This window comes from Muscardinus avellanarius, assembly GCF_963383645.1.
Source record: "Muscardinus avellanarius genome assembly, chromosome: 4".
Lineage (NCBI taxonomy): Eukaryota > Metazoa > Chordata > Mammalia > Rodentia > Gliridae > Muscardinus > Muscardinus avellanarius.
The window spans coordinates 83579697-83595500 of record NC_137789.1 but is presented as its reverse complement, the minus strand read 5'-3'; the positions used below and the strand labels follow the sequence as shown (position 1 = coordinate 83595500).

Genomic DNA, 15804 nt, shown 5'->3' with positions numbered 1-15804 from the left:
AATTAGCAATTTAATAAGTATATAAAATATGTAATAAAATTAAATTAAAACTATCTAGTGGTCCATTTCATACAACCATTCATTTACAAAGTATGTTTTGTTTCTTAGGCTCATTACTAGAAAACAAATCATAACCTATCTTTGTTTATATTACTGGCATTAAAGCAAATACATGAATAATAAAACTCCATCTTTGCTTTGTATGTATGAATCTATGAAATTTGTTTAGTGTCTAGATCACATTTATTTGGCTATGCCTCTTAAGACTGAGGCTTAAGTCTCTGCCTACTTTTTCCTGTCACCAGCTCAACCTGTCAACTAGCAAAAGTCTACTAAAAACAGGAAGCACTGACAAAGAACCTCGATGTCAATCAAGGAATCATCTCATTGTGAAGTAATTACACATCTATTCTCAGGTTAACTGAAAATCTGGATTTCAACTGTAGAGGAAAAAAGACAGCCCACGACTGACTCTACATACATTCTCCACAGGAACCATGACTCATCAAGGAGATAAAGTTAGTAATGTGCCTCAAGACACTACAAACACTGGAACTGGAATCTGTGACTATCTGCTGACTGTCTAGCCATACATGAAGCACAACTGCACCCTGACAGCAATTCCTCTAACTCAAGCATATGAAACTGATAAGATGAAAGAAGAAACACATTTAGTTTTCCATATATTTATATTTTGAACACTTCAAATTATGTGTGTCCTTTCTCCCCCTTCCCTTTGGTACTGGGAATGAAACCCAGGGACTTTCTACCTCCAGGCTATACTCCCTGACCTATTTTATATATACATATATTTTTTTATTTGGAAACAGGGTCTCACTAAGTTGCTGAGAGCCTCACTAAGTAGCTAAGGCTGGCTTTGAACCTGCATGATCCTCCTGTCTCAACCTATCAAGTAGTGGGACTACAAGCGTGTGCCACCATGCCCGGCTATGTGTGTCCTTTCTAAAAAGCAAACTTACAGATAATTCTAAAGTTTAGTTTAATTCAACTGAAACATTTTCAAAAAACTAAATTGACATTATTTTGATATTTTAATATTAAATTGTTTGGGAAAACTATAAGCATGTTATACTATCATAAAATTCCAGTTATCGATCCCCTTTTTATTTTCTGAGCTTTGGGTTCTTATTGAGGAACTCTCTACCAGTGCCTATAAGTTGGGAAAGTTGGTCCCAAGCCCTCTTATAGCAGCTGTAGTCTCTGGTCTAATTTCTAAATCTTTCATCAATTTTGATTTGACTCCTGTGCGGGATAAGACATTCAGGACTCACTGTAATTTCCTAAAAAAAAAAAAAAATAGTCATTTTTCCCAGTATCATTTGTTGAAAAGGCCATCTTTTTTCCAGTATATGTATTTTAGTCCCACTGTCAAAAATCAACTGCCTATAGGTGTGAAGATTTGTTTCTTTGTCTTCTAATCTCTTCCATTGGTCTATGTTACTATCTTTGTGCCAATATTATGCTGGTTTTATTACTGCAGCTTTGTAAAATAAAATCAGGCACTGCTGTTTCCAATGTGGTATTTATTGCTAAGTGTTACTTTGGCTATTCTGGGTTGTTTTTCAATATGAATTTTTACACCACTTTTTCTAGTTTTCTAAAAAATGACATTGGTATTTTAATGGGGATTGTACTGAATCTATATAAGGCTTTTGGTAATAAAGCCATTTAGATATTTGTTCTTCCTATCCAAGAACATAAGAGATCTTTCCATCTTCTAAAGTCTTCCTCGATTTCTTTCTTTAGTGTTCTATAATTTTCATTTTAGAGGACATCTGCAGGTAAATAGAAGGAACTAGAGAACATTATCCTAAGTGAGACTAGCCAGTCTCAGGACGTCAAGGGTAATAAGATGTTTTCTCTCATATGTGGAAGCTGGAAAAAAAAAAACTGGGGAAACAAAAGGGACTTCAAATAATGAGGAGAGATATCAGTGGAATAGTGGAAGGGTCTTGGGGAGGGAGTAGAGTGAGAAGAAAAGAGACTTGATACAATATCATGAATGGGGATGGGAAAGGAGTGGGAGGAAATGCACTGGGTGCATGCATGTGTCTATCACACTAAACCGCAATATGATGCACCAATAAAATCATATTTAAATAAGAGAAAAGTCCTTAAAAGTATTAACATTAATTATTCTAAATACCTCAAATGAGGGAGGTCAGCAGGTTACACAAACCTGGCTGCTATCCATCATTGTAAAGAAAGTTTTACTGAATCACAGCCACGCCTATTAGTTTACTTATGTTCATAGCTGCTTTGCCACTACAGTGGCAGAATTGAGCAGTTGAGATAGGGTTCAGCAAGCATATAATATATACTTTCTAAACATAGACAAAGTGTGTCAATCCCTATACTCAGTGACTTAAATCATTTCTCCACATGGCTCTGAGATCCTGACACCCAAAATATGATGTACAAACCAGCAGCAACCCTATCACCTGGACACACTGGAAAATCTACATTATAGATTCACAAGCCCTACTCTAAACATACTGAGTTAGGATTTGAATTTTAACAAGATTTTACTTTTTTAAATGGGTTTCTAAATTGTTGCTGTAAAAACAACATTGTAAAACGGTATTGTTTGGGGGTTAGCTTGTATGTAGGAACAAGAGACAGATGTGGAAAGTGTATGGGTGTAAAAAATTTTTGGTGAAAAAAGGATAGAGAGGAAGGAAATTTTAAGAAAGTATTTTGTATAAAGTAAGGTTTATCCTAAGATTGTCCCAAATGGGGAAAGAAAAGATGAGGATAAAAATGAAAAGGTTAAGTCAAGTCATAAGCATTTGTGGAATGTGTGTTTGTATATGTGATAAAGATGGTCTTATATAAAACTTAGTTAAAAGACTTTCAGTAAGTTTCTATTAAGCCTGCCTCTTTGAGACCTCTGGAGGCCATTCTATTCATGCTTATATTTGGCCTATGGTTACTAAATTGTGTGGTTAAGTTTGTCTTCAACAGAATTAAAGCCATCAAGCTTCAGATGATGCTCCAGATAATATCCCAGATAAACATCAGCCAGAGCCCCTTGGATAGCCATGGACACCTCAAACATTGGCTGATCTAACCCTTCCAAGTGACTTCCTTGTACCCTCAAAGCCAGGATCCCACTTCAACCCCTCTCATCATGGAAGTAGCTCGATTGACCTTCTTTGTCCCCGTTCTCTTTGGCCTGATGGGTGTCAGGAAATTAAAAGAAAGAGGGGGGATTGGTGGGGAATGTGCTGGTATTGGAAAATTGGTTTGGTATTAATTTCAAAATGTAAAAAGTAGTCAAGGCCTGGGTACTACTCAAGCACTCAAGCAATTACCAATTACACAAAAGAGTTGTAGCCCAGGGCCTTCATATTTTATCTTTTTGGAACCAGGGTTCAAACCCAAAGTGCTGCACCTGAAAAGCAGGCACTTTGCCACTGAGCTACATCCTGGCCCCAGGGCTTTAATATTTTAAAGACAAGTTTACATAATTAGTAACTTTTAGCAGACAGAAATTTTTAAAAAGGCTAAAACTCCCCAAGGATGCAGTAAGATGGTACAGGCCTCCCTCAAAGAGGGCATATACCATGTGACCCCTGACTTTGTTAACCAAGTACCACATCTTGGTCACAACAAAGGCTTGCACCAGAGATAATGGGCAGGCCCACACCTGCAATCTGGTCAGGGACAGACAAAAAGACTTGGTCAAGCAGGATGGGAGATAGTGAATCCTTATAATCAAAACAAAGGCTTGCACAGGAGATAATAAGCAAGCCCATAACTATATCAGGAGCAGATAGAAAGACTATCTATTGGTTAAGCAGGATGGGAGATAGGGAATCCTCATAATCGTATCAAAAGGCTTGCATGGGAGATAACAGGTGGGCTCATACCTGCATCAAGTCTGGCAGATAGAAAGGCTATTGGTTAAGCAGGATGGGAAATAATAAATTCTTATTAAAAAAATGTTCTATGCTCAAAAACTTCAGTGTCTTATTTTCAAGGCACTCTACTGCATCCCTCTGGTGCAGTGCTTTATTATTCTGTCCCTTCTATCTTTGTTATAATAAAATTTGCTTAAGATTGCATAAAAAAAGTCAGGCGTGGTGGTGCATGCTTGTAATCCCCATGCTTGGGAGGCTGAGACAGGAGGATCGCACAGGTTCGAAGCCAGCCTCAGCTACTTAGTGAGGCTCTCAGCAACTTAGTGAGACCCTGTTTCCAAATAAAATATAAAATAGGTCTGGAAGTATAGCTGGAGGTAGAAAGCCTCTAGGTTCTAACTCCAGTACCACCAAAAAAAAAAACAAAAAAAACAAAAAAAAAACAAAGATTGCATAATAGCTACACAGTAAGGTGTACATATAGTAATTATTATATTGTCTTAATAGCCAAATCTGGCAGTAATTCTAATCCCATTAACTAGACACTAAGTTTAGTAACAGTGTTAATAAAGTATAGTCTTATTACATTCATTTTTAAGAAGGAAGAAAAAAAAAGCTAAAGGAAACATTCCATTTCAGAACTTACTGTTAAGCTACAGTAATTGACGCAATGTGGTACTGGTTTCAGCACCAGTACAGAGTCCAGAAATAACACTCTATGTCTACAATTAACTTATTTATTTATTTATATATTTTTTGGTGGTACTGGGGTTCCTGGAAACCCTTCTACCTCCGGGCTACACTCCCAGACCTATTTTATATTTTTTATTTGGAAACAGGGTCTCTTAAACTAGCAAGGCTAGCTTCAAACCAGTGCGATCCTCCTGTCTCTGCCTCCCAAACGAGAGGATTACAAGCGTGTACCACCACGCCCGGAAACAAGCAGCTAATTTTTTACAAGGGTGACATGATGGTTTAAGGAAAAAGAATAGTCTTTTCAATACAATGTATTGGGACAAATGGATAGCCACATGCAAAAGAATTGAATCTTTACCTCACACATTTATAAAAAATAACTCAAAGTGGATCAAAGACCTAAATATAAGAGCTAAAACTACAAAAATATTAAAGAAAGCATAGAAATAAATCTTTGTAACATGAGGCTTGGTAATGAATTCTTTGATATAATACCAAAACCACAAGAAATTAAGAAAAATAAATTGAACTTGATCAAAAAAAATTTTATGGTACTGGGGATAGAACCCAGGGGCATTCTACCTCCGAGCAATACCCTAATCCCTATTTTTATTCTTTTTATTTTTGAAACAGGGTCCCACTGAGTTGCGGAGGGCCTCGCTAAGTAATTGAGGCTGTCTGCGAACCACAATCCTCCAGTCTCTGCTTCCCGAATGCTGGGATTACAAACATGCACCACCATACCCGGCTAAAATTTTAAAACTTTTATGCTTCAAAGAACACTATCAAGGAAATGAGGAGACAACACACAAAATGGGAGAAAATATTTGCAAATCATTTATCTGATTGTGGATTTGTATCACAATTTACAGGCAATCCCCTTACAAGCTTTGAGTTTGTGATGCTGTGAAGCAATACACATTCAATAAAACCCATCCTTTGAGTTTTGAATTGTAACTTTTTTCAAGCAATCAATTTGAAACAGAATACTGCCCAGTTTCTTGTGACAACTGGGCAATGGCAGGGAAACACAACTCCATGTTATCGCAAGGGTAAATAACTGGAATACTACAAAGTACTGTGTTGTTATGTTTGGTAGGTCACATATATCAAACACATCTTCAATTTACAATAGCTTTATCAAGCTGTAACCCCTACATAAGCCAAGGAGCATATATATATAAAGTAGATTTAAAACTAAATAATAAAGAGACAACCTAATAAAATATGAGCCAAAGATCTAAATACTTTTCCAAAGAAGATATACTAATGGACAATAATCATAAGAAAGATATTTGAGATCATTAGAATTTAAAAACAAACAGAAAACCCAATGAAAAAAACTACATCCACTAAAATGACTAAATAGGAAAAATCAGAAAAGAACAAGTCCTACAAGGAGGCAAAAAAATCAAAACCATCATAACACTGCTAAGGAAACATAAGATTGGAGAATGGTCTGACAGTTTCACAAAGGGTAAAATAGAGAGTCACCACATGACTCAACAATTCTACTCCTAGTTAGAATTGTTTCTCAAGCAAGAGAAAAGAAAACATATATTCACATGCCAACTTGTAGAACAAGTATTATTTGTAGCATTATTCACAATTACAAAAGGTAAAAACAATCCAAACATAAATAGACTGATGAGTTAATAAATATTCCATACAGTGAAATATTATTCAACCACAAAAAAATTAAGTACTGAACATGGATGAATCTTGAACAAACACATTATGGTAAGCAAAAGGAGTCAGAAACAAAAAGGACGAATACATGATTCCATTTCTGAGATTTTTATAATAGGCAAATTCATAGACATAAGCAGATTAGTGGTTGTTTTGGGCCTCGTAGATGGGTGGATAGAGAGGTGATAGCTAAAGCATAAAAGGTTTCTTTTTGAAATGCTGGAAATGTTCTAAAATGTGTTGATAACTGTACATATCGGTGAATATACTAAACACCACTGAACTGTGTACTTGGAAAAGGTGAATTTTATGATATGGAGATAACATCTCACTTAAAAAGAAAAATTCTTGCATATACATTGCTACCTTCTCATAACAAAGTCAGCATAAAAACACTGGGGAATGTTATTTTCAATAAAGAGTGCTGGTTCAACTAGACATCCATGCAAGACAAAAATGAACTTTGACTCCTACTTTATACCTTACCCAAAATTCAACTGCAGATGAACTGGAGAACTAAATGCCAGAGATTAAACAGTAAAAGTTCTAAACAATTACCTAGAAAGATATCTTCATGACATGGGGGAGGCAACAACTTCCTAACCAGAACACCAGCACTAACCACACATTAATAAACTGAGCCACATTTAAATTTAGAGCTTCTGTCCATAAGACAACTTTTAAAGAGTAAAATTACATTAAAAAGAGACAAAATAGTTGTGATGAATATAAATGACATATTCCAAATATAGAACTTCCATATCAAGCAAAATAAAATAAAAATAAAGCCAGGCATGGTAGCACATGCTTGTAATTCCAACATTCGGGAGGTGGACACCAGAAGATAGTGGTTCACAAACAGCCTCAGATACTTAGTGAGGCCCTTTGCAACTCACTGAGACCCTATTTCAAAAATAAAAAGATTAAAAATAGGGCTGGGAGTGTAGCTCAGAGATAGAATGTCCCTGGGTTTCACTCCCAGTACTGAAAAAAATAAAAAATAAAAATAAGGACTTGAATGGGCAACTTATCAAAAAAAATAAAAAATAAAAAAAAAAGATGTTCAGCTGGGCATGGTGGCGTATGCCTATAATCCCAGTACTTGGGAGGCTGAGAAAGGAGGATCACAGGTTGCATACAGCCTCAACAACTTAGCAAGGCCTCCAGCAACTTAGTAAGATACTGTCTGAAAATAAAGAGTTAAAAGGGATGTATTTGGAAGTAGAATGCTCCTGGGTTCAATCTACAGTATCACCAAAAAAAAAGTGTCCAAATAGCCAAAAGCACATAAAAATGCATTGAGCCACATTATTCCGCAAAAAAATACAAATTAAAGCCATAGAATAAATAAAATTTAAAGAGTGACAAAAACAAGTGTTGGTGAGTATTTGAATAATAGGTATTAAGAATGTAAAGTAGAATCAACACTTACTTCAAGAGTTCATAATTCTTCTCATTTAACCTCACAGCATTCTCTCTCCAAAATTTCTCAGATTTGTGAACAGGACTCCATTCCAACCTTCCAGATTTAAGTTCTGAACTGTACTCATCAAATGAGCTATAAAAAAATTGTAAAGAATTCTAAATTTATAAAAATAACTTGAAAGTTACTCCAAAATTAATAATAAAATATCTTCATTGATTACTTAATTACAAAGACTGAACAATTTTGTATATTAACTACCATTAAATATATTAAATAATCCTTAATAAATCACATAAATTTTTTTCTTTTATTTATAGTACTAAGGTCCAACATTCCTGTCTAATTTGAGTACTTAACAAGAACTATATTAAACAAAGCTGGGCATATTAGTGCCAACCTGTAATCACAGTACTTGGGAGGCTAAAATAGAAGGATCACAGTTCAAGGACAGCCTCAGCAACTTAGCGAGACCCTGTTTAAAAATATAAAATAAAATAGGGCTGAGGATGTATCTTGAAGGTAGACTGCCCCTAGGTTCCATCTCCAGTTTAAAAAAAAAAAAAATTGGTTCCTATCATGACACTTGAAATACTGTTATGTGCCAGACCACTAAGTATAATAATGTGAACATATGTAAAAATAGGGTACTATGACATAAAATAAAATAGCATAGCAATACTATAAACATAATAAGCTATAGTATTGTATCATAAAAACAAAATTTTAAAAGTTAGTACAATATTTTACAATGTGACTGCCAACAATGAAGAAGCAATTTACTATAAAAATAACGATAAGTTAATTAAAAACAAAATCAATCTACAATGCATTTTCATTCAAAAACCATTTACTATGTATGTATAGTATCTTGGTTATTCAAAGTTTTATAATATAAAAATTTTAATGTGCTTGGCTAGTAGAAAACAATGTCAGGACATAGTTGAATTTTCCTTAAAAGAGCCATTAAATGTTGTCTAGTAATTCAGTATAACCAGAAGGTACTAGGTAAGTTGATCAGGCTGCCCTGTTTGAATAAACTTACTTTAATGTAGGGCCAGTTAGCCTAAGAAGAAAACTAGTATTTGAAACAATCATATTCTATATGTGAGATAAGTTGACTAGACTTACAACATTATTCACTTTTTTTTTTTTTTTTTTTTTTTTTTGGTGGTACTGGAGTTCCTGGAAGACATTCTACCTCCGGGCTACACTCCTAGACCTATTTTATACTTTTTAATTTTTGGAAACAGGATCTCTTAAGCCAGCACATCTGGCTTAGAACCTGCGCGATCCTCCTGTCTCTGCCACCCAAGCATGGGGATTACAAGCATGCGCCACCACAACCGGCCACATTATTCACTTTATATAAATAAAATGATGAAGAGATAACACATAGCTCTAACCAACTATTGCCATATGAAACATGTCTCAACAGAAGACATGGCATATTTTAGGCTTGATTTTCATAGCTGCCAACCAGTTCAGATTTTTTTAAAAGCTATTTAAGTCAGCATGTGCACCTCTAGTGTCAAGTACTCAGAAGGCTGAGGTGGGAAAATCCCTTGAGCCCAGGAGTTCAAGACCAGCCTTGGCAACTAAGCAAAAGCCCTCTTGCCCCATCAAAACAAAACAAAAAAACTATGTAAGTCATTCAAAGCCCAACAGATTCAATACTGAGAATTTTGAAAATAATACCACTAACACACCTAAGGTCCTGGACACTCTCACCAAGCTTTTCCAAAAGGAACTTGATATCTTCACTAATATCTTCATCATCATACTTCTGCTGCTCCAAGTTCTCCAGCTGCTTCAGAACTTTGCACTGAATCATCGCCAGAGCATATTCTTGACGAGTTTCTCTTTCAGTTGATTTTTCTAAAAAGTTCTGGGTTATAGGAACAGATAAAGAGAAACTATGTAATGTGTCATGTGATGTTTCTCAGACTTCTACACTTTGTTTTATACAATCTCTCCTACTCCTATTCTTAGATTTAGCGTTACTTTTAAGTGAATGACTTTATCTTGAAACTTTACTTCTTTCCCGAATGTCTGTCCTTCATCAGTATCCAACTTTTGACTATTTATATACTGCTATAGTTTGGATTTACAGTGTCCCCCCCAAAGGCTCATGTTTTAAAGGCTTGGTTCCCAGCCCAGTTCTGCTATTGGAAGGTTGTGGAACCTTTAAGAGATGAGGCACCCATCATGGAAGAAAGTCAGGTACTGCAGCCTGCTCTTGTAGGGGGTACTGACCCTTCCCCCCCACCTGTCTCTCTCACACACACACACACACACACACACACACACACACACACACACTCCCTCCCTCTCCCTCTCTCCCTCTCTCTCTCTCTCTCTCCCTCCCTCTCTCCCTCTCCCTCTCCCTCTCCCTCTTCCTCTTCCTCTATCTCTACCCCTAAACAAACACTTTGTTTTCTGCCACACCAAGTATATCTTTGAAACACTGAATCAAAATAAACTCTTCTGCCTTAAGAACGGATTATCTGAGGTCTTTTGTCACAGTGATGGAAAGTTCACTGACATACTTACTGCTTACTAAGCATGTTTCATTACGGACACAGACAAGCCTTATAACACTGAGCACGTTTAAAACTAAAGCCATCACAATCCTTTCTTGTGTCCCTGCTCCTCAGCACAGCACAGTGACATAAGTGTCTGACCTGACCCTTAACAATGCTGTACTTTTGATTACTTACACAAGGTTAGATTTTGGATCTGAATTGCTGAGCTGGACCCTAAGCCCCGTACATTTTCTTTAGTGCCTCCCTTAACCTTCAGGTACTTCTATGACTAATTCCACAAACTATTCCCTTCCAGGTCATCTATTATTTCCTTCTACAAGTTCTTTTGAGATCTTGAATTGCGTAAAGTCCTAAATCTGATAACCTTTCCCTTTATGAAATTCTTCCCTTCTTTCCTTCCTTTCGTGAGATTAAATTTTCTATTACTTCTCCCAGTTACTTTTCCTAGTATCTCCTCTTCTTTTCCTTCAACTCTATGAAGTCCATCTATTTTTCCTTTAAAAAAAATCATTTCGTCTTGCCATCTGATAGAATGAAAATAATTAACTATGCAAAATCGGTAAGAAATTAAATTTGCAAGAAAGAACTTAGATAATGCAGTAGCAAAATAGTTTTATAAGACACTAAAATGAAAGTTATCTTCCACACAACAAAAAAAGTAACCATTCTAATATCATTAGGCCTTTAGAAACTTTGTAGTATAGGTGATCCTAACCTCACTAAGAACAAGATGGAATCAACTGACAATTCAGACCTTTCAAAACTGAACTGTTGCCAGGCATGGTGGTGCATGCTTGTAATCCCTGTATTTGGGAAGCTGAAACAGGAGGATCACGGTTCGATCCTGGTATCTAATAAGCAAGACAGAAACTTAATCAGAATGTCTTGGCAGAATTCCTGAAATAGGAAATAGAGGACAGATCAGAGAAGATAAGTTTTGGATGGCAATATAGGCCATAGAAGTGCACATAACAGTCCCATCCACACAAAGTAGAACTAGCTTCTTTGAAAGGGTTACAATCTGAGCTGCTTACAAAGGAGTTGTACATGTACATATATAAGTGATTAATGCATCTAGTAAAAGGAAGAATTCAATTCAGTGGTAATTCTTAAGGCTTTCTGATGACAATCATAGAGTTGTAAAAATATAATTTGCTTTGTTATCTAACATATAATGCAGGTTCCTGACTAAACAGTCAAAAGGGGAAATAAAACTCAAAACAGAAAACTCTAAAAAACAAAGACAATCTCCAATACCTGTCTCAAATCCCCAAAACATTCTAATTTATTTAAAATCTAAAGATTGACAACTTGATTTAGCCAGCAGCAGTAATATTTGCAGAGACCTGGTGCTCAGCACCTGCTCTCAAAAAGCGAGACTGACATTTTCAAACATAAGATTCATCCAGTCAAATGAAAAAATAATAATTAGCAGCCTGCTAGGTTTGTTCAGCTCACAGTGGGTCAACAAGCTTCCTAAAGTCTTCAGCACAAAAGTTTCCTTCTGAGTTTCAGTATGTAGGGGAAAAAAATTACATGATTAGGCCACCATTCTCAAACACACTCATAGGAGAAATCTTTTTTTTTTTTTATTATTGTTTTGCGGGTCTGGGGATGGAACTCAGGGGCATTTGACCTCCGAGCTATACCCCCTGCCCTATTTTTTATTCTTTATTTTGAAACTGGGTCTCACTGAGTTGCAAAGGGCCTCACTAAGTAGCTGAGGCTGTCAGCAAATCGCGATCCTCCAGTCTCAGCCTCCCGAATACCGGGATTACAAGCGTGCGCCACCACGCCCGGCTGAGAAATCATTTTTAAAGGATATACAAACTTAAGAACAATTGTTTTAATAATTTTTCCCACTTACTTGAAGTCTGAATCTAATGACTTTACTACTACTTAGAAATGGCTCAGCCCCCAGCATAGTCACATTAACTCAAATTTAGCACAGGAAAGTCCAAAAAACAAGTATTTCTGTCACTGGACTGGGTCTATTTTATATAATCTCAAATAGAAAATTAAAGACAATGGGAATAAATACAGTTTTAAATAAAGTTTAATTATTTTTATCTTCAAAATATTAATAAAATATCCATGCTGCCTCTTATAAATGGAACAAAACACCCTGGATCTTTGCCTGGGCTCAATATCAATTTAATAAGAATATAATTTATAGCAAAAAAGGAGATTTAAAAAGGCAAACTGCTATTATTTTATGACTATACTAAGAGACAGAGAAAAAGTGTATTGTATATTTACTATTTCCAGGCCTCTTACCTGTTACTGCATTGAATCCTTATCCAAATGTGAAGCGTGTCAGGTGTTACTAACCACCCTTCAGCAGTGAGGAAACCAGCCCCAAGAGTTTTAAGACACCCTCCCAACACTAAACAAATGCTGCGTTCATGTCTAAGTCTATCCATTCCCCCTTTTTGTGGAAAAGTAGAGTACTAGAGATTTAACCCAGGGGTATTCTGTCTCTGAGCTACACCACCAGTCCTTTCTATTTTTTGTTTTGAAACAGGGTCTCGCTAAGTTTCTGAGTGTCTCACTAAATTGATGAGGCTGCCCTTGAACCTGTTATCCTATCTCAGCCTCTCAAGTACTGGGAATACAGTCATGTTCCACTGTGCACTGCTACTTCTCACATTTCATTGCAAAGTAAATAACCGATCCAGAGAGCTCCCAAATCAGGTCAAAAGAAAAGCAAAGAATCTCACGTACACTTCTGACTTTTTAGCTCTGTTTACAAAAGTATAGCAACTTCATGAAGTCAATCCATCAAGAAAAAAATTTAAACAAAATGCAAAGACATTTCAAAGAACTATGAGTAACATAGAGAAAAGGACAGATAGGTACAAACTTAAAAATAATATTATTCATGTCAGAACCTTTTGATCTTTCAATTGCCCAGGAATTAGTCATACAAAAGAAATAATAACAAAAATTCAAGATACCTTTCTAGGATAATCTAACTGTAAAGTCACTAAAGTAAAGGTGACTAGTTTTTCTAATGACTTAGCAATTACAAAATATATATTATTTTCTGAAGAGAATTTAAATACCAAGTTTATTAACAGCTTCCAATTTAGAAAAAAAGTCCAAGCAGTGGCAGAAAACAGGAACTCTCTCCCTCTAGTCTTGCTTTCTGTCGTATATTTTAGATAGATTATTATAATAAACTTATAATAAATTAATAATCTTAAAATAGTTGTAAAAACTAGCTATAGGAAGACTTTCAGATTCCCTGATTCTCAATGGAGCAGTAGCTCCAAGCAATGAGAGTCTACTATAGAATTTTTATTATCATAGTTTTAAATAAATGAGAATAAAGCAAAGCAGCCAAATATTAAAAAGAATTTAAATCAGTCAATAAAATGTCAATAAACTCATTGCCACAATCCTATTCCTATAGAAAGTCTTTCTACTTATTCTTTCAGTGCTTTTGTTCAATCCCTTGTACAACTGAAAATACTTATTGGGGTTCAACTATGTGTCAGATTTTGATTTAGTAAGTGATTATTTTTCAAAGGGCATTACAATATGGGCATCAATAAAGTCCAGTGATAAATTTAAGGGAGTGACATTACTCTCACCAGACATATGAGCAAAGCTGAAGCATGGAGAGGCTAAGTTAGTATCAAAGGCTCAGAGGCCCAAAAGTCTAGAGAACCTGACCCTCGCTGTCCTCAGCACAGGCACCATCACTCCCAATGTGACTGCACAGCCCTTTGTGGTAAGCAACATCAACCAGGATCCGCCCAAACAGACAGCCAAAAATTTGGAGGCTCCCTGTGGCTCTAGAGATTCCTTCAACTTTCCAGTGCCCACTGCAATACATCCAGAGTAGACACCTTGCATAGTAAACAAACAGAAACTATAAATAGCAGGTGTTAAATGTCAACAGGCTTCCCATATCTGGGAGTGAGATTGTGGATAACATACTTTTTTCTTAAATTCATCTATGTGGGGAGGGAAACCAGGAAGAAAGCTCACCAAATGCTATGTTCAGGTATGCCATTATCACTTTAACTACATTATGATGTGAGACTATAATGTACCTATAAAAGTATAAAAAAGAAATACAAATTAATATTTCTCCATATGTTTTAACCATAAAACCATATTACTTTACAAAGAGAAGGAATATCAAACTAGTTGTATATTTTCAAGTGTTAGATGCTTAATTTAGACTGTGAGATTTTAGTAAAATCTTAAAAAAATTTAGTGAAAAATCTCCTATACTATGGCTATGATGATGGCTATGCAGTAAGAGAAAAAGGAAGAGGAAAGGGAGAATGAGGCGCTCCACCACCACCAAGGGTGCAGCAGGTGGTGCTCCCTGGGAAAGGAGACACATTTGGAACCACCAAGAGGCTTTAGTGGTAGTAGAGGGGGTCCTGCACAACAGCAGAGGGGGGACCTTTGGAACCACCAAGAGGCTCTAGGGGTGGTAGAGGAGGTCCTACACAAAAGCAGAGGCCATGGAACTCGGGGAAATCATGGGGATAATGTAGGAGGAAAGAGAAAGGTAGTTGGGTACAACCAGCCTGATCCCAAGTGTTGTCAAACCAACAACTGGGGTTCCCAACTCATCACTCAGCAGCTGCTTCCCCAAAATGGGGACTATTCTAGTAACTATGTTTACAATAATTACAACCAGGAATTTTATCAGGATATTTATGGGCAACAGTGGAAACAAACAAGTGAGGGCTTGAAAATGGTACTGCCAAGATATGACTGGCTCTAGATCTATATTCTTCAAAAACAATTGGCTTACTGGTTTCATCTCTAAGTAGCAGTTTGCTACCATTTGTACTGGGCTGAAGAAATCACTACTATATATTGTCACAGTTTGAAATGGTGAGGTTCTTTTTCTTATTCAACTAAGGTTGGTTGAATAGAAAAATGAACAGGCAGCTCAGTGCAACTTTAACAAATCTTTATTACAAAATTAGTAGGAAATGGATCAGTAGGAAATAGAGAAGAGAAAAAAAGCAGCATGCTGACCTGCATGCTGGGGAGCCCGAAAAGGGAACTCCAGCCCCTTTTGGGGACCTCAACCCTTAAACAGATTTTGTATTGGTATCTTTCTCATCAGCGTTACCAAGGCAATGGGTTAGTTACTTATTCCTTAGCCAGGTGGTGCCTCTTTGTCTCCGGACAGTGCACTTCCTAAGTGCAAGGGTCAAGAATCTACCTGGCCCTCGGGTCTATTGTATTGGGCAGTATTGGTTGCTCATCAACTAGGGTGCTTTGAGCACCACACAAAGTTTACCTTTCTATGCTCAAACCGGATCACAAAGGTGAGGAGGTAAACTCTTGTAATTTTAGGGCTAATGGCTTCAGTTGACCCTAAGGGTTTTACTATAGGTTAATGATTAGAATGAAGGGCAAAGACAGAGAGGAACTCTGCATTGTAATCGCTGCAGCCCCCTCCCTGTCTGAGTGCTTGCACAGTACCTAAGCTCTGACTATATTTTACACTTTGGAAATTATCAAAGCAATTTTCCAATACCAGCACATTAATTCATTTTGATGCCTCTTCTCAATACTGGCACATATA

The 15804-nt window shown here is 36.5% G+C and overlaps 1 protein-coding gene across 2 annotated transcripts in view; it reads right to left on the bottom strand.

Moving 5' to 3' along the window:
* Positions 1-15804, bottom strand: part of ATP6V1H (ATPase H+ transporting V1 subunit H) — a gene marked incomplete at both ends in the record, with an annotated part of 123264 nt that overhangs the window by 35097 nt on the left and 72363 nt on the right. For both annotated transcript variants that reach the window (XM_080693665.1, XM_080693666.1), the window contains 2 exons: positions 7702-7827; positions 9402-9580. In XM_080693665.1, the coding sequence (XP_080549791.1) occupies positions 7702-7827; positions 9402-9580 (305 nt within the window). The remainder of the gene's footprint in view (positions 1-7701; positions 7828-9401; positions 9581-15804) is intronic.